This window comes from Filicampus tigris, chromosome 4 (genome assembly GCF_054856515.1).
Source record: "Filicampus tigris isolate MCC_2025a chromosome 4, RoL_Ftig_1.0, whole genome shotgun sequence".
Classification (NCBI taxonomy): Eukaryota; Metazoa; Chordata; class Actinopteri; order Syngnathiformes; family Syngnathidae; genus Filicampus; species Filicampus tigris.
Window position 1 is genome coordinate 7,590,094 of NC_141220.1, and position 24,247 is coordinate 7,614,340.

The window sequence follows — 24,247 nt, forward strand, 5'->3', positions numbered from 1 at the left end:
CTAGAAAAAAAAACATTCTTGGGTCTAGGATTGTTGCTGGCGGAGATGGGAAGCCCCAACTGGGAGGAACTGAGTGTCTGTGCTCCTAGCCTCTGTGGGGATATCGACGAGAGGTTTACTGCCACCGGTCTGTCACAGAGAGGAATGGCAAATAGGCGCATAGCCTTCGTATTGATAAAAGGTTTTCCGTGCAAGGTGGTCTCCAATGCTAGCCGATCACCGAGAAGCTGCACAGCCTCATGGCAGCCCCACAACTGAAGCCAGAAAGAAGCCTTCGCTCCAAAGCTAGGCAGCCATGGATTCTTGTTCAAGTAAATTTCCGACCAAAACAATTTGTTTTCTAAGTCAGAATCATTGAAATGATCGCTGCACATTACACTCCCATTTGTTTTGTTTACTTCTTCAAGTTTCATGAGAAAATGACACCTGGCAAATAATTATAATTATACACAATAGAATTCAGCTCGCGTGGACTGAGGGACCGACTGACGATTATAGTTCGGCGCAGACTACACCCTGAACTGGGCGCCAGCCAGTCGCAGGGCAGACACAGGCACCGTCACTGAGCGGGAACCTTGATGTGTGTTTAATATAGTTGAGACACTCGTTAATATGGCAGCGTGATGACAAGTTTTGGGTTGCGTTCAATGTTTTGAGGAGCGAGGACCTAGGAACGCTGCAATTAAGAGACATGAGATGAGCCCATAGTCTCTCCAGCATGTCCTTGGTCGTCCTCGCCCGGGACATGCCCGGAAGACCTCACCAGCGACGCACACGGATGACATCCTAGCATCCTCATCTGGCTCCTCTAAATGCGGAGGAGCAGCCGATAGACTTTAAGTCCCTCCCAGATGACTGAGCTTCTCACCCTATCGCTACGGGAGAGCCCTGACACCGTGCGGAAGAAACTCATTTCGGCTGCTTGTATCCGGGATCTAATTCTTTCAGTCATGACCCACATCTCGTGACCATGGGTGAGAATAGGAACGTAGATCGACTGGTAAATTGAGAGCTTCACCTTTTGGCTCAGCTCCTTCTTCACCACGACAGACTGATACAGAGTCGGTATCACTCCAGAAGCTAAAACGATCCGTCTGTCAATCTCCTGCTCCAACCTCCCCTCACTCACGACCTATTGTGTTTTTATTTTTTTTTTTATTTTTATTAATTCAGTACCAGACATTTCCAGACCCTCTTTTACCCATATATTTGAAAAAAAATGGAAAAAAAACATAAATACATTCCTGGGATTGAATGGCTTAACTTGTGAAAATACATATAAATATGTCTTTGGGATTGAATAAGTTAAATTCCCTTTTTTAAGAGCACTCCTGCCTTGCCTCCCTACTTTCCTGCCCTTGGGTCCTCAACCACCCAAAACCTGACAGACGTACAATGCCTAAAAACCACCAAACTTCAAGCTTTTGAGTGAGGAAGTGAGTTGAAAAAACACACACAGTTGACGTGTTAAAAGTCATAATAATCAAAATAATTTACGTTTAAAAAAAAAAAAAATCAACATACAAAACTGTATTTATTTGGTAAATGCCAGTGGTGTTAATTTTATTTAGCTGTGGCATTCAGCTTAAATGAGTCGGTAGTCGAATGCATTTGTTAAGAATAAGCACTATGTATCAGCAAAGATTATTCAGCATGCACTCTCAAATTCGAGTTTTGCAACAAATAAAAATGTACACAAACAATTAATGAAAGCATAAAATGTGGCATTTGATGAGTTTAATGTTCTTTTCTGAAACAAAACTCTATCCCTATCACTGATTGTTTATATTAGTAGGCGTTTACATTTTTTTTTTTTTAAAGGCTGGAGATGGCTCTGTTTCCTGTCACATTGTGGTAAACATCCTTTGTCTTATCTGTGTTCATACTACAGTGCTTCACATAATTACTTGACAGGGTATTCGCGATTGGTGTCACACATGTTTATTTTTTTTTTAATGTCTTGACTTCGCGACAATATCTTGTGTGTATTTAGTAAACAAATCCAAATCACATTATTGATTATTCCTCTTGTGCTAAAGTTCTTGAGTTCTGTGTTTCTGTATATTTCTAACCTTGACCCTCACACCACCTAATGTCTGTATGGGTAGGAAAATAGCCTTTCAGCCAACAAGGATCATCTGCCTTCATGCCATTGTTAGAAGTACAGTTGTAACGATCTCTTCACACAGTCCATCACTGGTGGCTTGTTTCCAAATACAAACTACAGAGTCCAGCACCCAATGGCAAAGGTTCTGTTTATTCCAGAGACTTTTCTGTTGACTCAGAACAACCCCATTGAATGGAGCAACAATCCATCAATGATTAAACTATTGTTTATGGGAAATATAGGGGGCTGGGGGGGGGCGATATATCATCCTTTGGTTGTGTGCACAAGCAGCAAGACATCAAAAAAATGAAACAGTTAGATCCAGTTCAGTATTATTTGGACATTATTGTTCCGTTACACACTTCCGCAATTGATTTACAACAGTCAAGTGTAGAAGTTTAGGTTTAATTCAAGAGGCATTTATCCTTGGTTAATTACAGCCGTTGTATTTATTTCATAACTACCTCCATTTTCCAGGATTCGGAGCCGGCTCTGAGAAGTCACGTATGATGACTTAAAGTCACGTAAAATAAATGAATAAATAAATACAAGTACATTAAGTGTTTCACTGCTGATTTTACCCAGAATCATGTGTGTGCTCTGCATCATGCTAATCAGTGGATGTACTGTATGTTCCTTGTGTGTGTGTGTGTGCTGTTTGTGAACGTGGGAGAGATTTCATGCGGTAGCCTTTCAGTCTTTTTGAGATAAAGCGAGTTTTTTTTTGGCAAGTGTGTTTTAACGGGTTTGGGGTGGGGGGATGAGGACAGGGATGGACCGTTTAATTAATAACCACCACCCTTTTCTCTCTGAACTTGGCTGGTCACACATGCTTTAACTGAAGCCCAGACAGAAGATTGGTGCATTAGAAAATATTAATGGGTGCTGTCTAGCTAAGAGTGTGGACATCTGAGACCACTGGGAACAAGGATTTGTAAATAGTGGAAATCATTCCGCTAGGAGAAGGTAAGGACCATAAAAGCATGTTTCATGATGATGAGCCCGTGTGTGCAAAAAGTGTGTGCTTGATGACGGGTTAGATGTCGAGGTGCTGTGTGGGCAGTTAGAGCAGACACTTGGTCTTTATATCATAGTAGGTTGCTTTAGGGTCCCTTGGGAAATCACTTTAGTTAATTAAAGTTCAGTTACCGATGGCACATAAAGTCTATAGACGGACTACTTTACTTTGTTGCATGTGATGATTTACACAAAGATCATCACAAAATGGGTACAGTGCCTTCTCATTGTGTTCTGCACTTGAAATCAGATACAACAGCTGTATGAAACATTTATTTTCAAAGATAATGTTGACTTTTGATTTTGACTTGTACTGTCCGAAAGGTATTCTTTTAACAATACATTCGTCTTAGGTTTCAAATGTTTTAGCCTAACTCTTGTGGTCAAACAAAGTAACCAAAATATTAAGAACGCCGCTCTCTAGGACGCAGTGCATTTCGATAGCTTGTGCATTGGCCTATAAGTAATGAACACATTTGTATGCTGTATTAAGTGGAAGGAATGCACTTTTAAATAAGCCGTGCTTTATGATGGTGTATGCTCATGTTATGGTATTGCATGATTTGTTAAAATTAGAATAGCAAACCTAGTAGGCTGCATGAAGAGTCAAAAGTCATACTCTATGGTGCAAAGCAATTTTCCAGCAAAGCAAACCACAATCCCAATACGGAACAAGTTTGTTGCATATAAAAATAATGCAAGGCATTTAGCTAATTAATTAATCACCATGAGACCATACTGTACATACTATGGCTTGAAAGTACTGTGGGGATGACATCAAGATAATCTGATTGGACGCGTAGGAAGAAATATGATCTTAGTTGCTTTTCTGTGCATGATTTTAGCCTGGTTCTTCCTGTAGAACAGTGCAATGTTTCAGAACCATTAAGTGTCCTGAGAAAGTAATGCTTTGTAATCTTATCCCTATCAAATGGTCTCGTATTTAATTGATTGAGTTCGAGCACACAAGTTAAATGAGCATTATAAGGACAGTTAAAAAAAAAAATCAAGTTGTAGTTTCCTAGAGGAGAATATACTGAGGACTACAGACAGCTGTGATAAATACATCACGGTATGTCATAAACACTCCAGGAGTCCATGCAAATAAGGTGCTGTCAGGAGCATTCTGATTGGCTTCTCGATACATGCTAATAAAAAAATGCTTTGATTTATTTTCATCTGCAATATCATTGACGTTAAAAACAAGCAAGGGGAGAACATGCTAGCTCACCACACAGGAAACCCTGAACCTCAGAATTGTGAGGCAGACCTGCTAAGCACTAGATCACCATGCTGCAAATAACAAACCCACTATTTAATTAATACCTCTGACAGTGTTGATCAAAACTTACTGTTACATCTGCAAAGGTAGAAATTATGGTAATAATGCCATCTTGGCGCGCTAGATTGTACAGGCATACCTAATAAAATGTCCAGTTCGTGTCATAGAGTACATCGAGTGAGTTTGTTAGGAAACCTTCAACATTTTACAGGCAGTCGATTAACATGCGTCTTTCTTTCATGACCTTCATCTGCCGCCTCCCTGCAGGCAGCTCATCCCTGTGTGGGAGAGAACACTTGACAGGTGTGTTGATGTCCACACTCGCACTCACTACCTAATTACTTTTCACTGAATGTGTCACTGGTCGCTACAGGCAGACCCAAAAGAGCGTTGAAGAGATCTTCATCAGGTCACTCTTGTTACAGCTTGACACAAACTTCAGCGCGGCTCTCTTTGACTGAACTAGCTACCTCCATGAATGAGTGGGTGGGCCATGACATCGACGTGGTGGGTCTACAAATCCCACCCGCAGATGAATTCGCCATCTCAGAGAACTCCCATTTTTTTGGTAAGTCTGCTTGGCATGAAACACATTCCCTAATTGACAGGCAACTGAGTAGAAACATGCTAACGGCAGTGCAATTTGTATTTCCGTTTGACCAGTCGTCTATACTTCTGTCCCCTTTTGCACCTCAACCACCTATCCAGCCATCCATTTTATGCCATCCTGTTCAAGGTCAGGGAAGGTACACCCTAGACTGATTTTGGATGCAGTGGTGTGTCAAATGTAGATCAATCAGTTTTCCTCATTTAAATGCCATTAATCCCGCCTAGCCCCCTAAAAGACCAAAGTGTTTCTACAGTATAACATATTTTTAATAAAGATTAGAAGCACCATTGGCCCTCTTTTGATGCAGGGACGCACGGTAATGGGTGCAAGGCGGTCTCCAATTGGTCACGTCACATCGACTACGTCATTCGCGAGGGGAAAACTTGCCTGCATAAATGCACTTTGTGTGCACTAATCTCATTTTTCGGAGTATCTTGGGGTCTTGTTCAGGACTGACGGTAGAATGGAGATCGACAGGCAGTTCGGTGCAGCATCTGCTGTGATGCAGGCTCTGTATCGCTTGGTCATGGCTGTATCGCTTGGTCATGGTGTAGAGCTGAGCCGAAAAGTGAAGCTCTCGATTTACCGGTCACTCTTTGTTCCTACTCTCACCTATGGTCACAAACTTTAGGTGATGACTGAAAGAATTAGATCCCGAATACACACAGCCGAAATAAGTTTCTTCCGCAGGGTGTCCAGGCTCTCCTGTAGCGACAGGGTGAGAAGCCTGGGATCGCCTTGTGATCCCACCGAAAGAGTGTGGCTGGGGAGAGGGATGTCTGGGCTTCCCTGCTGAAGCTGCTGCCTCCGCGATGCGAACCCGGATAAGCGTAGATAATGGATTGATGGATGACGGATATATAGAGAGAGAATTTAATATGCATATTTGTGTTTGTTCACGTTTGCATTGCTGGACTCAATGGGACCTACGGTGGCCCTTCAGGGGCAAAATATCTGTATCTTGTACATTCAAACCGTTTCATTGTAAAGGCTGTGATGAGTTAGTGAGTGGACATGAATATGAGTGTGTGTCATTGAAACGGGCTATAGAATGACTGGAATAGCAATGTGTAATGTATTCAAGCTATAGCTGGATGCACTAAGGCACTGGCAGTACCTGAACCACACGCATTTAAAAACAAAGCCTCCATTTTTAAAAATGACTACTATCTGGTCAAGTTTATGACTGCAACTTGAATGAGTGTGATGCCCCACTCTAAGAACAGTTGGGTTAAAAAGAACACAATTTGGGGTCAAAAATGGACCGATCCACTAATTGGGTCCATTTGACCCAATTTCTTGCGTTGTTTTGGACAAAACTGTCCAATTTTAGGGATTGTTTGGGCATTCTTTGGGTTATTTTCTGCATAAACAACCCAGAAAGTTGGGTCAAATTGACCCAAGTAGTGGATTGGTCCATTTTTTACCCCAAATTGTGTTATTTTTAACCCAACTGTTTTTAGAGTGCAAAGTCTGTCAAAAGATATAGGGGCCATTCCAGGTTGTAACCTTGACATGAACAGGAATATATGATGGAAAACTTCCAAGTAAAATAATTTGGATTGTTCCTTTTGTATTACTGTATTCACATTTCTTGAGATGATGAATAATGTGAGCCTCTTGACTCTGAAGCAGAGGCTGCAACATAAATAAAGCATCCATCCATCCATTATCGATACCGCTTATCCTCAGTATATTGGAAATAAAATTTGTAACCCTGTTGTTTAAATTGATGCAACATAAGGTTTTATAAAGGTGTGATCACATGCTGTGCTTTATCCATGGAGCATATTTTAGCAAGCACAAGTGGCAGCTCACGGTCCTCGCTGGGCCCTAATGTATTTCTCATAAGCACAAACGTGCCACACAGTAGCCATTTCCATTGCCCTGATGTGCAGATGACTTCACATAATGTCATGCTACCTGTAAGAAGAAAGGGTTTGCCTAGTTAATGAGTAGCTCTAGCAACCTTTGCGCCTCTTGGGATGTCTTGAGTTGTTTGAAGCTTGTTGCTTCTGTTCTCAGAAATAAATTTACGTAGCTTGAAACAGAAAATGCATGAAAGATGGCTTGTTAGTTACTCGTACAGAAAGAAGAAGTCAACTTCAACAGAAACAACTGGTGTGTCGCTGTCACAGTATGTATAGTGTGAATGATCCGTGTGTTCGGTATCTCAGACATGGCCATCGTCAGAACCAAATCTTCAAGAGGTCAGTGCTGTATTATATTTTTCACAAAAAGACTATGCTATTTGTCTCATGCCAATACCTGATAATATTTCACCATATACTGTTTGTATTAATCATTCTTTTCTGGTCTTCTCAATAATAAGAATCCCGAATGGCTATGTTGCGATATTGTTAACATTATTGTATCAGTTTCCGCGGAGCGGCTTGTTTGGAGAGGCGTTACATGTCACTCCAAAGACACGGTGTGCTCTGTGAGAGGCAGTTAATGATTTATGGCCTTACAGTATGTTGCGTGGATCTTACAGACTATTGCTGAGCTGGTTCTCCAGGAAAGAGCTTGAAAGAATTACATTAGATTCTACTACAGTGAAATCACAACTTTAAATTGACTATTTTATAAATTTATAAACACTGTGGTGTACTTGGTGTCGTGTAATGGTTGAAGTGCTGGAACATGGTAATGGTACCTCAGACGTCAATAATGCGGAATTGTCAGAATAGGAAGAGACATTCATAGTCAGATTCACTGGTTTACACCAAATGAAACACAATCTGAGTTTTGCATATGCTGTAGCTCACTGGTAAGCAATCACTAGGATTCTTCATTTATTAGAAAACTGATATCCAAAAACGTTAATCAGCTCCACCAAAAAAAAAAAAAAAAATTCTCCTTTTGTAAATGAAATAAAATCATTACTGACTATATCAAATTTGGGGAACAAAATATTATAGCGGTGTTCTAAAAATGGACTACTCTATAATCTGACACACAACACGATGCTTTTAAAAGTAATCCAGACTGTTCAGACCAGATCAAACCAATACTACATGTCATGAGGTCTTAATTTTGACCTAAGGACGGTGCCATTACATTGTATGCAAAATGCAGACGAACTTGTCAGTGGCAAATGGGTAAACATCAAGTTGCCACATTCCTAACAAGAATTGCGGCATGTGAACCTTCACCTAAAATTGCATCTGGTGCAAAAATTAAGACAAGATTTCCCATCTCACCCAGCAGATCACGCTGAAACGACCTGACTGGGTTGTTCCATTAAGATCTACATTGAGTTCCAAATTGTTATGCAAATGCTGCTTTTGTTCATTTTCATGGAATTACTCAAAATATAGTATTCCAAATGATCATGCTCAACAGTTTAAAAAAAAAAAAAAAACAACTCTTGAAGACTCTGTTGAATTTGTGCCATTACATCATTTTCTTGCGGCACGGTGGTCGAGTGCTTAGCACGTCCGCCTCACAGTTCAGAGGTCGTGGGTTTGATCCCGGTTCCGGCCTACCTGTGTGGGTTTTCTCCGGGTACTCCGGTTTCCTCCCACATTCCAAAAACATGCATGGTAAGTTGATTGGGCACTCTAAATTGCCCCTAGGTGAGTGCGGATGTTTGTTTGTCTCCGTGTGCCCTGCGATTGGCTGGCAACCAATTCAGGGTGTCCCCCGCCTACTGCCCGAAGACAGCTGGGATAGGCTCCAGCACGCCCCGCGACCCTTGTGAGGATAAGCGGTATCGATAATGGATGGATGGAAGTTAGTCTGAGGTAATTATATTACTGGTGCAATTGGCCTGATCTGAGAGGTGTCCCAATTATTTTAGCGCAGGCATTTCCTGTCCTGAATGCTGATTGAATGAAACAAAGTTGCGATTGAGAAGGTGGTGATGCCTTCTATGAAAGAGAAATAGAACATCCTGAGAAATGTGTGGCTTACACCAAACGGACTGCGCTTCCTTAGAAGGTACAGAGGAATTTCAAGTTACGAATTTAGTCCCGTGAGCCCGTAACCTGAAACATTCATATATCAAGATAATGTTTCCCAGTGAATTTAATGGAAATGCATTTTATCTATTCCAACCCCAAAACTAAGCTATAATTACCTTTAAGTGTGTGGTTGAAAATAAAGACAATGCAAAATTGAAATAAATGAAAACATAATGTTAAAGAAATAAAAAACTTAAAGAAAAATAACCATTTTTTGCTCATTATCCTTAACTAAGAAGGGTGAAAGGGGTTAAGAGGACTACAGCACCTCCATTGGAATAGAGTCTTCCATAATATGAGGAAATTCAGAATCAAGTGTTTTCTTCTCATTATATCTGTTTTTTTTTTTTTTTTTCAAACTCATTGCTTGATTTTGGCATTCTGTTGCGGGGAAACTTTTCTGTCACCCAAAAATATTAAAGTGGGATGTCACAATTTCATTTAAAATACATTTCTTTTGGTCATTTCTATGTTTTTTGATTGTCTCACTCATGCTATCACTATTGAGCGCTTTCTATTTATAGAAGGCAGTACTTTTTTTGGATGCTTCTGGTGTCTGTGATCGGGTGAATGTATTGTCCGTGGATGGAACTTCCACCTCGCTTCAACATGCGTGAATGGCTCGGTCCGTCTAGCCATCAAGTGAAAGTTTAGTCGGACTCGCCGACAGACGGCAGTTTAAAATTAGTGGCGGACCGGCCTATAGACGGATACTATTTTTTTCCCCCCGGAAAAAAAGGCGAATGACGGTACCCACTCTGCAGACGAATGACAAATGATGGAGACTCAATTATTAGTAAAATGCCAGCTCTGCTTATTTGCCAATCTATTGAACCGTAAGCGGGAGCCTGCTGCCACTTTAAGTTTTACTTTAAAGTTTTTCTTACCTCAACCAGAATCCCATGTCACATTGTTGCCAAACGTACAATCCTGGTGGATTAAAATGCTCCCTAGTCCTTGTGAAAACTACTGTCAGACATTTTCAGACTCTCTTTTACCCTAATGTTTGTAAAAAATAGAAACAAATATAAATAAGATCCTGGGATTGAATGGCTGGTCTGTGAAAAGATATATAAAAACGTTTTGGCAGTGAATGAGTTACGGTAAATAAATGACCCATTACAGTAAAATAATGGGTTTTTTTTTCTTAGAATTCATCTTGTAGTGACCAGGAATTGAGGTAGAGCAACTGTTCTATATTCTCAAGATATTTCACCCATTCACAGGTTTGTCCCAAATAAACAGAACGAGAGGCTGATATACAGTATGAAAAAAGACAATGCTTTTTATTGACAGAATAATAAAATAGGTAAAAGTGCAAGGCAGTGTAGCAGTATCATTAGCCATGTAGGTATATAAAAAAATGTAGCCAATGGCTGATTCTAAACTTCACAGCAAGCAGTTATATAAAAATCCACAGCACATCCATGCTCAAAACTAAATGGGTGATAGATGCCGAGCCACTTCTAATATTGCACTTTGTTCAATAAATAGAGTCAGCATAGACACTTTACTAAAAGAGAATTAAGATTTTAAAAAGGGACAGGAATCAACCAAATCATAGTCTGAATTGGATCATGGGGAAAAACAGTGACACAGTGACTTAACATTTTGTGCCTCGCCCTCAAAGGATGACCAGATGCCTGGAGCTAAAATAAAAACCCAAATTTTTGATAGGATGAATAGTAATTGACTTTGCACAGCAGTCCATTAAGTAAAAAGAGTGATTACTGTTCCAAAGGTTGATGCACTTGTAAAGAATGTTTGGCATCCTGCATGTATATATAGCCAACAAAATTGCACACCTGAAGGCAAATCATTGATTACCAGGTGGAGCAAGAGAGGGAGGGGGCGTTTGGAGCGTTCCCCTTGGTCCCAAGTTTTGGTGCATTACTGCCATTTTATGAAATGGAGTGTGTATGAAAAATACCATTTCACAACCTTCTAACCCCATTCTTTCCAAAAATAAAAATAGAAATGTAAAACCTAACTTACAAGAACTTCTCTGTAAAACTGTCATTGTATTCAAAGCAACTTTATTACTTCTGATTGTTCTTAGTAAGCCTGAGGAAGTTTTGGTGCATACCACCATCTGCTGTACTAATACAGTCAATGCAGTTCTGGGTCATGTTTCCATCTCTCTTCAGCAAAACGGGTGTCCATCAATAATGGACTGTGAGGTTCGTTCAGACTTGACTAAATGGACGAAAATCCACTTCCGTCCATGCTTAGACTGTCTTTTTTTTTAAGTTTCCCGTCTATCATCTACCATCACCACAACGAGCGTCCATCATTGAGGGACCTGTCCGTCGGTGTAAATATATATGTAATCCTGCAAAAGTGTAATTGATTTTTTGGTATTTGACAACTCTCCTTGTGCAGTTTGCAAACTGAAGAGGATCTATCAGTGAGTCTTTTATAGACCTCTCCATTGACTTCATCACAGGGGAACTGAGAGCCAGTGTCGTTGATTACTTTGTGGTACTCTTCTTGGGGTTGACTTTGGAATGTTTCCACAGCTGGGAGACTCCCAGTATCAAGGAACCTCAGGATAGGGTATTAAAAACACCTCCCATGTGCTCGGTGCAGTACCGCAGAGCACTACCTTTATACTCATAGCAGCAGATGTCCATCCATCCATCCATTATCTGTACCGCTTATCCGCACAAGTGTCGCGGGCGTGCTGGAGCCCATCTCAGCTGTCTTCGGGCAGTAGGCGGGGGACACCCTGAATTGGTTGCCAGCCAATCGCAGGGCACACAGAGACAAACATCCGCACTCACAATCACACCTAGGGGCAATTTAGAGTGTCCAATCAACTTACCATGCATGTTTTTGGAATGTGGGAGGAAGCCGGAGTACCCGGAGGAAACCCACGCAGGCACGGGGAGAACATGCAAACTCCACACAGGGAGGCCGGAGCCGGGATCGAACCCACAACCTTTGAACTGTGAGGCGGACTAGCTAACCAGTCGACCACCGTGCCGCCCCCGTCCTCATCCCTCCCTCTTTATTCATAAAAATGTGCGTTCTCTGATTCATCCGTCCTCGTTCTTTTAAAGCGCTTCCGTCCTTGCGTTCTGTCGGTCTATTCACTCTGAAGTCTCGTTTAATCTCAAAGGGTTTTGCAAGATTTTCTGTTTGACGAGAGAATATCTGTGAATGACTGCGGTTCGTGTGTGATGTGCTGATCTTGCCGTGTGGCTGCAGCCCACACACAGTACATTCAAAACTGTCATTAAAAAAAAAAAAATCTAGTCACACGCGGGGTCTCTCAGTTTGGAAATCGCCTGACAATTGTAAAATCCTGCCGTGTGAACCAGGCCTCCGCATTGCTGCAGATGCTGTCAATCCCCCGCACCATGCCAACCTCAATCGTGACCAAGGCCACAAGATACTTGAACCCTTCCCTTTACAAATACACCGTTTTTTTTCATCAATATTGAATGACTTTTGAGCTTTAGCGAAGTGGTTAGCCACCAAGTTTGACGCTCTCAAGGCTCTTACATTTGTTGACAAATCAATTTTAAAGTCTGCATTGACTGTGCATCCCGGTATTGTTGTGCAGAGCAGGCTTCCTTCCTGCGTGGGAATCACTTGTTGCCGTAAATCCATATTTCAAGTAGTTCTTCTGGTATTGTCTGTGAAATGTACCCTTCTTTTTCATCTTGGGCATAGGCGCTTGTGTTGAATGCTCAGTGGACCTTTTCCCCATTGCAAAGAAACTTTCCAAATACATCTGTTTATTTTACTCATTTACTAGCTTGTGCATTTAATATTAGTGTTACACGTAGGAGACAACTTGACATGCGTTAAGAGTCAGTCATAGATGGATATAAAGGAGAGAATCCGGTCACTTTTCAAAAGAAAATATTTTTCTGCCTCAGATGATAAATAAACCCTGCATTAGAGATGCCCTGCCACTAAGGGGCAATTTAACCACCTTGGAAATCCTAGAAAATTTGTAAAACTGGGTGGCTCTTGAGAGGTCAATTCGAGTTTTGCCCTTCACGGGTTGGAGAGATGTTGGATTTCAAATTAACCTGAAGCAAAAGACCAATCAGCAAGCTGCCGTTACAGGCGGTCGTGTGGGGAAGGCCGCGGAGTGGGTGAGGTGCCAGACACGGTGGGCACAGCAGAGATAAGAGTGAAATGAGGAAACTGAAACTTCTGTCTTTGGGAAAGGGACGGGGTGTTATGGGTGCACTTGTTCCAAAAGAGTTGTGTCAACCAGGATGGAAAAAAACAACAACAACAAAAAAAAACACACTTCTCAATGTGGATCCTAACAATTACTGTATCTCACTTTGAAAATGGAGGATGGACAACTTTAAATTGGAGCATACCACCTGACATAACATGTTTTAGAGGGTCCGAATGGCTTACAATGAACTAGTTTGCACAGTAAAAATATGTGGCGATGAAAATATACCAAGAAATACCAAGAAAATACGCTCTGTAATCGCCGTACTTATTGTTTTTTATTTGATTGTTTTATCTTTATGGCCTAGCTGTTTTTAATACAGATAATTAAGGTAATTATTATTTCATTTCTGTCTTAGAGTTGGTTAGATTAGACTTGCCTGTTTCCACTGACATATAAATTCATGTTATGTCACCGATGTATGAATGAAACTGTCGCAAACCGAGGACCCATGAGGATCCTCATTAAATGAACAAAAGTAGTCAGACACTGGCCAGTGACCACAATATTTACAGCAAGTGAGAACAGAAGAAAATGTGAATTCAGTCTGCCATTATAGTTTAGCTCTGCAGCTTCTGCTCTTCTGAATGATATTTTAACAAGTTGTTGGAGTGTGTCTATAAGATTTGTTGTTCGTTCATTCATTAGAACTCAGGGGTCACAAAGTCTTGAATGAGACAGTCTGACTTACAATATATGTCCTAGCTCATTCCCAATGTGTTAAATGGGCATGCGGTCTGGCTACCATTAGAAGCATAAAATTATCCACAATGTCATTTTTTATTTAAGAACAATATGTTACTCAGTAGAAGTACTGTATTCATATCTATATCATGACCCTGGATTGTTTTCTCATGCTTTTTTTTTTTGTTCTTCTAGATATTCTGGCAGATCAGAGCAATCCTCTGCTACAAGACCCTGACATGTTACCATTCAGCAGCTACCCGGGCATGCAGTACTCAAACATGGAGCCATCCATGCCCACACCATATTACTGCAGTCAGAACTACTATCCCCAGTACAATGGAGAGGAATGGTACTCCCACACTAACCTGTATGAACTAAGGAAAACAACACTGGAGGTCAGCTATGACGGTGATAGGGAGGAGGTCTCTACTGTCATGCCTGCCGTGTGCAAGAGGGCCCGGCACATGTCACAGACTGGACGCATCAAAGGCGAGGAGCTATGTGTTGTGTGTGGGGACAAGGCATCTGGTTACCACTATAATGCTCTCACCTGTGAGGGCTGCAAAGGTGAGAGTACAGAATTTGTATTACATTATTTGGCGAAAACAAGCACAACATATATTATTAAGCTTATTTAGCCTTCTACTTGGCAAGGAAAATATTAAATGTAACTATTGGATTTGATTTTCTGTGAGTAGTTTACTGTAGGTCATGGTATTTCACAAAGGTTGAATCCAGGCTGGTGCTATCGTACCCTTCTTGTTTCTTTGAAGACGTTTCACCTTCAATCCAGAAGGCTTTATCGGTTCTTAATTTTTAAGTGCGGAGTCTCCATATTGATGTCTCTGGTGGGGGAATAGTGTTGTTGATGTTGTTGCCAGGCGTGACAGGGTGAATGACTGTCTTGAAAACCAACCAGACATCCACCTGCTTGTTGGCAAAACAGCTCGTTAGTGGCAACCAGGGATTGAACGACCTCCGATTTTGTGTAGTTGATGCTAAGGGTTAGGGTCTCCATCCACCCCAATAAGATGGATAGATGAGTGTACAGGTAATTCCACACTGTGAAATTAAACAATGTTAGGAGTGTGGTATCATTATTTGACTAAGAATAGGTTCAGGTCTACCTCCTCCGTTCGCTGTGGTGCTAGGTTCCCTCTCAACTTTCTATAGTACAATACAGGAGAAACATGAGCTCTGTTCCATTAATGCCTGCCATTGTGCTAAATCTTCTATCTCAGAATGTTCTATAACTCTTTCAAATTCTCCTTTTGTGTGCACGTGCGTACATACATGCATGCGTGCATGTGTGTGTGTGTGTGTTTAATAATAATTTTCTAAACATGGATTTTGAGTATTTAACTAGGTGTACTTGTCCTAATGAGATGGTATTAAGATGTATTTGACAATACTATACGTTTATAATAGTCTTTGTTGTTTGCAGTGGTGTGCAATTGTACTGTATAACACTGAGAGGCCTTTGTATTATACTAATATCTCACTTAATAAGGTATTCGACATATTCAGAAGTCTCAGTATGATGGACATTTTAGTTTAGAGTCAGTAAAAATACAGGAATTGAATTGGCCTCGCTGTTCTAATAAAATTGGAATGGAGTGTATGTGAGTTCTTTAAAGTGGAAGTCAACCCAAACATATTTTTTTCCAGAATATGTTCTTTGCAAGCCCACGAGTTGAACCAAGGAATTCTGATTAATATTGCGTTTGAGGAATATGAGAAATCCACCCATTTTAGCTATCTCATGGGGCGGCGATTTTGTCACTTCTGTCGACTGAAAATGACATCACAGTTGCTCAGGGCTCAGGTAACAATTAATCATGGCTCAGCTTCAGAAAACAGGTGATGTGTGATTGGTCGTTACCTGAAACCTGTGCAACTTTGATGTCATTTTCAGTCAACAAAAGTGTCAAAATCGCCACCCCCTCAGATGGCTAAAAATGGGTGTATTCTGCTGCTTAACTCATATTCCACAAACGTAATATTCATCAGAATGTATTGTTTCAACTAGTGGGCCTTCATAGAACCTATTGTGGAAAAAAATATGCTTGGGTTGACTTCTTTAAAGCAATGCTGTGTCATATGTCAGTTTTTGTTGATTATGGCCGCGCCATGTGGACAAAAGTAGTGTTTTGACAAAAATCAATCACATTTCCCATGCGTGCCAGCGCAAAGTGTCATTAAAAAACCTGAGCTGTCCTTATTGCAAAAGGAGGAAGTGAGTATGCCGTAAAGCAATTCAGGACATTTGTATTCCTTTTGTGTGCCAGGGTTGATCCCATCCTCCTCAAAGTTGCTTTGTGCCAATAAAAACGATACAGACCCCCTCAGGGCCTGAAGTCCCATTCAACTACTGTACTTGGAAGTCAATGTTTCATCAAACTAGTTGTAAAAATTTTTATTAAGGTCGATTTCTTGCCCAGTGCTGCTTTAAATAATGTAACATTACAGCAAAATAGTGAGCAACTTGCCATTTAATTCAAACTTTGCAGTGCAGTGTTATGTACGGAGATCACCTGTGAGCAAGAAATTTAAATGTCTTCAACAAAAATTGAGTTCGGAGATTTGCTTGTAAATACATCATACATTTTGGAAGACAACTGCTGAAAATGTGCAAAGACTTAGAAGTATGCAGTGATCAGTTGTGTAGTTGGTTTTTTTTCAGGTTTCCTGATTTTTCTGCCGTGGCTAAAGCGGCACCACGTGAAACACTTTAATCATGAGTTTCCCCCTACCCACTACATAAGAAGCTGACTGCTATCGTTTGCATCAGTGGTTATCAGACTGCAATTGCAACGTGCAGTTTGCTAGCTAGCTATGCCTACACCCGCCAAAACTACACCTTCCTTTCAGATAGTCCACTGGCAAGGGCGCTTTAGAGCGCCTCATTGTTGCGGCATGAAAAATCCAATGGAGGCTGTCACGTTTTTCGCACCTCAAACATGTAGTTACATGTAAGTGTAGGCATATGAAAGCCTCTTGACCCGGGGTCACCTATGAAGTGCCCGCAGGCATCAGATAGCCCTCAATCACCACATGAGTAGCATGTAAAAACAACATTTGACATGGACCGCAATGTTAGTTAAAAAAAAAAAAAAAAAAAAAAAAAAAAGTGATGGTGGGCGGCGTGAGAAGGGAGGGTGTCAAAAAATAAGTGGGATTACTACTAATAAATTTGTTGATATATTAAAAAGCTTTTCAGTATATTCATAATCATTTATTATTAAAAGAATAACACAATTTATCTTCAAAACACTGTGGTGAATAAAGATAATTCAATTTTTGAGGCGAACATTGTATTGTCCACTTTGTGCTCTATGGCCGATTTATCAAGACATCACATTAATGATCCTCAAGTAACGTAAAAATGGTCACCTTACTACAGTTTGCTATTTTTTGGTTCTGAATGTGGAGATGGAGCGTCAACTGCTGTTAAGTGCAGAGTTGGATCTCTTCCGACGAGTAGAGGGCCGTTGGCCACCCCAAAAACTTGAAAAATCCTCAACTATTTGCCTTATCACCTTTAACAGAAAGTTGAACAAATTAACTAGAAAATACAAACACTATACTGTACAATTGCGTTCTTGATTGAGTTTAGTCTGCTTCAAAAAGTTGAAGAACTTTAAAGTGGCCCTTCCATCCTTCCATTTTTCTGTATGCGGCCCTCAAACGAAAAAGTTTGGACACCCCTGGCCTAGTAGCATCCATTTTTCCAAGACTATAGTAGTAGCTTTTTATTTGAGAGAGGACACAAGGGCTTGATTTATCATGATTTTAATACGCTATTTTATTACATTTTTTAGCCATTCAAATTTGTCTGGTTTGTACACACACTCCTGTCTGTGGTGTGTTACATTTACAAGACATATTTACAGTAGTTTCACTTTACAGGGACTTTAAAAAAAAGCCGTCTTAAAATGTCTCCGAAGAATATAGTGTGCATGCTTTCCTAACGTAACGTTTTCTTCTGCCCACCATATTAAGGTTTCTTCAGACGGAGCATAACAAAGAATGCTGTGTACAAGTGCAAAAGTGGAGGAAACTGTGAGATGGACATGTATATGCGCAGGAAATGCCAGGAATGTCGACTCAGGAAATGCAAGGAGATGGGCATGTTGGCAGAGTGTGAGTGTTCATTGTTTGTCATCCCAAGTTTGTGCCAAGCAATGGTGACGCAAATAGGTGGGCAAGGACTCCTTTTTTGACTAGTGGTTCTCAAACTGCAGTCCCTGGACATCCGTGGGTCCAAAAGCCACAGCTTTAGGGTTATCATCACATGATGATTTTATTCCTCAAAAATACGCAACCTTTTAATTCGTATGACATTTAGGGATTTCAATTATCATTAAGATTATGAGTTCCTTGGAAAATGGTCTTCCCTGTTAGGGGTCCCTGGACCTAAAAGTTTGGGTACCCCTATTTTATCACCATGCATACTCTAAATACTGTTACTCTAAATGTCATGACACCTTCTAATCTCACATAGCCTGATTAATTTAACAGGAGTATTGAATGTCACACACCACACGGCAGATGCGCGGCACAAGAATATTTCGTCACGCGGCAAAAGATGGCACTCTCAGTTACTGGCCGCCATACTTCGTGTATTTCGTTTTATTGTTATAAATGTATCACTTCCAAGTGTTTTTGATGGAAACATTTACTGCAATTATGATTTTACTACAGCGTATGCGTAGGTAGCAATCCATGTTATGTACAAATGAGTCACAAGCAAAGCAAGTATGAACATGAAAATGTGAAAAATATTCTCTGTTCCCTCTTGCCGCTATGATGAGCTGTCAGTTCAAGACAGAAAGAAGACATAAGAGCTTCCTGATGCTGATAAGGAGAGAAATTAAGTTGTAATGACTATTCCAGTGTGGACGGTTTCAATAAGCAAACAAACAAACAAACAATGTCATAAATTAATCCTGTGCCTAGCAAATGTTTGCCAGTAGTGGCATCACCTGTAATAGACGTCATACCTCAATGAATTGCTGTGGGTTTCATTCACTTAAATAAACACTCCAGGCCCTATTTTCATGCCTAGCACAAGTCTAGCGCAAAGTGCAGTCTCAGCCAGAAAGTGAGTTTTTTGCTAGACTAGCGCAGGAAGAAGTGGGTATTTGCGCCATTGTGCGTCATTGTGGGAGGAAAAGCAGCCAACTTCAGCCCAATCGAAGCTGCTCCCCTCATTCCCTTTAAAAGGATAGTTCACATATGTTTGTCACTTGCAGCCATAAAAAAGGAAATATTTTGTCTATAATTAATTTGATCAATTTATTACCGGTATTTTTCATGTCCATTTAACAACTTTAAAAATGATTGAAAAACATAATGTAGCTGGCTGCCATGTTCTTTGAACACGTCCGACAATTGCAACGTGTGTATACGGACAAGACTGTACAATATTATACACAGACCAAGAACAAGAAGAAGACAAATTTGAAGAAAAAAACCATTCATTTATTGTAATTTATGCTTTATTTCAGTTTGCAAGGAATTGGAAGCATTTTAATCCACCAGGATTGTACCATTGGCAACAATGTTAAATGGGATTCTGTTCAAGTTAAGCAAAACTTTACCATTTTTCTCAAAGCGGTTCAGATAATAGATGGATGGATAGGTGGATATTTCATCTGTTGGACCTTTTTTTGATGTATGTAAGGATAGATGGGCTGGTGGACCTTTGATATTTACGGAAGGAAACAAAGTTAAAATAACATGGCGGACTGACTGACAGACGATTACAGTTTGGTCCGGCTTGAAAAATAGACATATTGACGGTGACAGACGGGCAAACTTTAGTAAAATGGCCACCTCTGCAATTACATTTGGGAAAATGAGTGGGACCAAGAAGTGGAGCAGACATGGTACTCACTTGCCAGCTACACGTGCATGGACAATGCTGATATTTTTTCCTCTCCAACTGTAAATCCTTGTCCCAAAAATATTCACTGCACACACGCGCATTCCTGCCTGCTTCTGTTCTGTACAAAATGTGCCTAAATACACTTTTTGCAAAAATTGTACAATAACATGCCAATGTGCACCTTGTTTGCTGTTTCTGGTCGCCCCCTTCCAAATTTTTGCTATGCATTACAGCATTGTTTTTCCTTGCGTCCTCCTCGTTGTCCAATGTGTGTCGATTGTCCAGCAGTAAATTACATGTTAAGTCTCGTCGTACCTATCATTGATGTACAAATGTGTTGAAAATGTTGCCATAAAAATGAAGTAGATCAATATAGAGGTGTATTTTTCAGCTCTTATGTGTTTTTCTAAGCTAAACTAATTCATTACTACTCATCAAGCCACATATAAAATTAAAGACTTCCTTTAAATCCAGCACACGAGAGAGGCATGTAGTCTACACGACATGTGATGTAGGAGATCGGCGCACACAAAGTACATTTAAAAAGAATTGTCCATGGCCACCACTGCCCTGGCCACCATGTAGCTCCGCCCCTGAATACCAGGCCTCAGCAACGGCCACAAATCCACTTAGCATTTCATTTTGATTCAGTATGCTTTTCTTTTGGTCAGCGTTTTTATCATGGATGCGCATAGCTTTATGAAGTACGTTGAATAGTTTGACGCCACATCTGCAGGACTTAATAAAGCAAATTTAAATATATATAAATAAAATATTTTCTAACAGCCATGCAGCAAGTACAACAGAACCTTAATAGTGGCAATCGGCTTGTGCTTGTTTGCTTGGAGCTTGGAGGACAACATTGTGCCAACCATCCGTGCAATCAGCAGAGTGTGATCGAACGAGGCAGTCCATGGCAGGGCAAAAAATACATTTCATGGCCATGCCTTGACACTTAGTGGAGATAATGCATGTTGCCAGCCTAAAAAAAATATTTTGAATGAATCAGAAGATACAAGTGAAAATTAAAGCTTTTTTTTCCCTGTGGGCTGAAGGCCTGCTTACAGAGATCCAGTGCAAATCTAAAAGGCTGCGGAAAAACACGAAAGCCTCCCCAGGACGGTCGACTGGAGATGAGACTGAGGGGGCAGACAGCAAACAAGTCACATCAACCACCAAACTGTCAAAGGTACTGATAATGATTTTACATGCACAAAACAATATCAACCTTTTCACTAGTCTTATTAAATATGTTGTATTATAATTAAAGTGTAAACATCAATACTGTGTTCCTATGTGCATGCCACTTTTTGTAGTTCTACAAAAGGATCATGGAACCATTTGAAATTGCTACTAATTCAGAGTGTTTCTCAGAGTGTTCCTGTCGGTTTCTAGGAAAAAATTACGAAAGAGCAGCAAGCACTCATGAAAGCCATTGTAGATGCCTACAACAGACATCAAATTCCTCAAGAAGTGACCAAAAAACTGGTATAGCGCTTTCGTTTTTTTTTCTTAATCATATGGGACAAAAATACTTTTTTTTAAATGGTGTTGTCTGAAGGATTTTTGGTTTTTTTTAAATAATCAACCCAAGTACTCATGCGCTCCTGTAAAAAACTCCTTTCAGTTGATTTTTATTGTCATCTCAAATTATTGTTGTTTTCCGCTCCTAGCTACAAGAGGAGTACAGTGCTGAAGAAAATTTTCTCCTCTTGACAGAAATGGCAACAAGTCAAGTCCAAGTTCTGGTGGAGTTTACAAAAAATATCCCAGGTTTTATTCATCCTTTTTGAAAACATGTAGAGACATCTGTATTAACGATGCAAAGAAAGACTAAAAGATAAAATGTGTGGTTTTTTTCCCATGATGTTTCTCACAGGCTTTGTGTCCCTGGATCATGAGGATCAGATTGCTCTGCTTAAAGGTTCAGCAGTAGAAGCCATGTTTCTGCGCTCTGCTCAGGTTTTTAGCCGAAAGATGCCTAGTGGACACACTGAAGTCTTGGAGGAGAGGATACGCAAGAGTGGTCAGTACACAGAAGTAGTGTTGTAGTCTGAATGCCGTGTTTTTTTTTTAATGAATTGCTTTCAGGAGTTCGTAGGGAATTGTTTAGACTGACAAAATACGACTTTTTTAAATGTTATCCTTCGTCAAGCTATTGATGCATCATCTTGTTATTTGTGGCCGTTGGAGTCAGCTCCTCCATGTATATAATTAATCAGCTGAGACGTACGCCTTGGTGACCTGTTGATCTCTCAGCAGGTTTTGGTTACACTGGGATACATTCTCTTACTGGGTTCTGTTTCATTTAGTTCTGTGTGTGCGTGTGTGTCATTGCTGGCAAATAGAAAGGGACAAATAAAGCGGAAGTCAACGCAAACATTTTTTTTTCAAGAATATGTTCTATGCAAGCCCACAAGGCATTCTGATAAATATTGCGTTTGTGGAATAAGTGTTAATCCACTCGTTTTTAGCCATCTCCGGGGCGGCCATTTTGTCTTCTGTCGCCTGAAAATGACTTCACAACTGCTTACAATGACCAATCACGGCTCAGATTCAGGAAACAGGTCAGCCGTGATTGGTCGTTGTGAGCAGTTGTTTTGTCATATTCAGTCGGTTTACAGGAAATAACCCCCGAAAAAAAATTTTGTGCTTTGCTTATAGATGACAGCATGTTAAGATTGACCCAAAAAATACGTTTCAAAAGATTAACCTTTGCTTGCCTGGCCAGTAGTTGGCAGTGCAAATTTTGAGTGACGAATAAACATTGCCCCAAAGTTAAATGAAAGAAATGACACCCCACCCACTTGGCTGTTTGAATGTTAAACTGGCATCTGACGTTATTGTGTTTCGGGATAAACAGTTGACAGGAACGCTCGGGCTCCTGTGTGGAGTGTGCATATTCTCACTGTGCTTTTTGGGGGTTACTCTGTCTTTTCCCCCAGATTAAAAAAACATGCATGCTAGGTCCATTAAAGACTTTAAATTGTTCATAGGTGTGAATGTGAGTGTGAATAATTGTTTATCTATATGTGCCCTGTTATTGGTTGACAACCAGTCACCCAGTCCCCAACTCTTGCACAAAGCTTTTCATTTATGCGACGTGTCAAGATGGAAAGTTGACAGAGAGTGATGGCAGGAGTACATCGCTAGCTCCCTCTGCACTTCTCAGCTGTGATTGGTGGCCGGCAGACATTGACAAATAAAGGCCAGTGGAGAAGAGTAAGGAAGCAAGGCTGTCTAAAGAGACCTTTGTTCCTTATCCAAACATCAAGAATGCTATTGTTCAAATTTGTCTCTCTCTTGGGCCGCGCTGGCATTTCTGAATGCATGATGATGAGTCCAACAAGATAGACATCCTATTTTTAACTGCTGCATGTGAGAGACTAAAATGAGTACAAACATTTCAAATAAAGCTGTATTTACATGCAATAGTATCAATTATAACTTGTACCTTTTTGAGCAAGAATTTGGGATTTAGAAATAGTGAGACTAACACTTGCACTACCCGTTCATCCTCATTAGGATTGAAGGTTAGCTGGAAATTATCCAAGCTGATTTTGGGTGAGAGGCAGGGCCCCCGGGACTGGTCACAAGAGCACACATAGAAAAAGAACTCACAGCAAGTGCGCTTCATGTGTTTAATTTCATTTAATCTTGTCAATTTCGTGTAAATGAATGGTTATTTATTTGTTTTGTTCAATTTTCATTTTGGTTTTGTATAACCGCATTCATTGTGTCATTGTCTCACAGGCATTTCCAAGGAGTTCATCACACCAATGTTTAACTTTTACAAAAGTATTGGTGAACTCCACATGTTGCAGGAGGAGCAAGCCCTCCTCACTGCCATAACCATCCTGACACCAGGTGAGCGGCTGTCAACTGATTCACATGCCGTCTTGCGTCATAAAGTCGATGCATCACTAAATGATCAAATCTACTCAGATCGACCTTACGTAAAGGATCAACAGGCTGTAGAGAACCTGCAGGAACCCATGCTGGACGTGCTGAGGAAGCTGTGCATTTTGCAGCATCCGCAGGAGCCTCAGTACTTTGCACGGCTGCTGGGCCGCTTGACCGAGCTGAGAACACTCAACCACTATCATGCAGAAATGCTAACGTCGTGGAGGATGAACGATCACAAATTCACACCACTACTTTGTGAGATCTGGGACGTGCAGTGAAAAACCTCCTACCAACCTACCTAACATGAACATTTTCAACTTAAAAGATAGTCAAGATTCACAATGGTGCAGATCAACTGGTATAAATATGCTTCAAATAAACTCTTGTTTAACTACCGGTATTTTGCTTGATGCTACCTGATTACCCTCAACAATAACACAGGAAAATGACATACAGAATATTATTTACATCTTCTGACGTTCTATTCCTTTAGCCATCCCTTTTCTCCAGCTCTTGTGCTCAGTTAGGCAAGAGGTAGCAGACACCTGGACTGGTTGCCAGCCAATTGCAGGGCACCTA

The 24,247-nt window shown here is 40.6% G+C and overlaps 1 protein-coding gene across 3 annotated transcripts; it reads left to right on the top strand.

The window, feature by feature from the left end:
• Positions 1-2,878: 2,878 nt before the first annotated feature.
• Positions 2,879-24,068, top strand: nr1h4 (nuclear receptor subfamily 1, group H, member 4). Of its 3 annotated transcripts, none has more exons than XM_086029567.1 (11): positions 2,879-3,073; positions 4,674-4,709; positions 4,780-4,974; positions 14,065-14,439; positions 17,875-18,015; positions 20,818-20,951; positions 21,158-21,250; positions 21,436-21,535; positions 21,642-21,788; positions 23,516-23,629; positions 23,708-24,068. In XM_086029567.1, exons 3-11 carry the CDS (start codon positions 4,881-4,883, stop codon positions 23,944-23,946), a joined length of 1,437 nt encoding a protein of 478 aa, XP_085885693.1. In that variant the 5' UTR covers positions 2,879-3,073; positions 4,674-4,709; positions 4,780-4,880; the 3' UTR covers positions 23,947-24,068. The 3 variants fall into 3 exon arrangements, with proteins under 3 accessions (XP_085885693.1, XP_085885691.1, XP_085885694.1); XM_086029565.1 differs by having other exon boundaries at positions 4,832-4,974; XM_086029568.1 differs by lacking the exon at positions 21,158-21,250 and having other exon boundaries at positions 4,832-4,974.
• Positions 24,069-24,247: the final 179 nt, after the last annotated feature.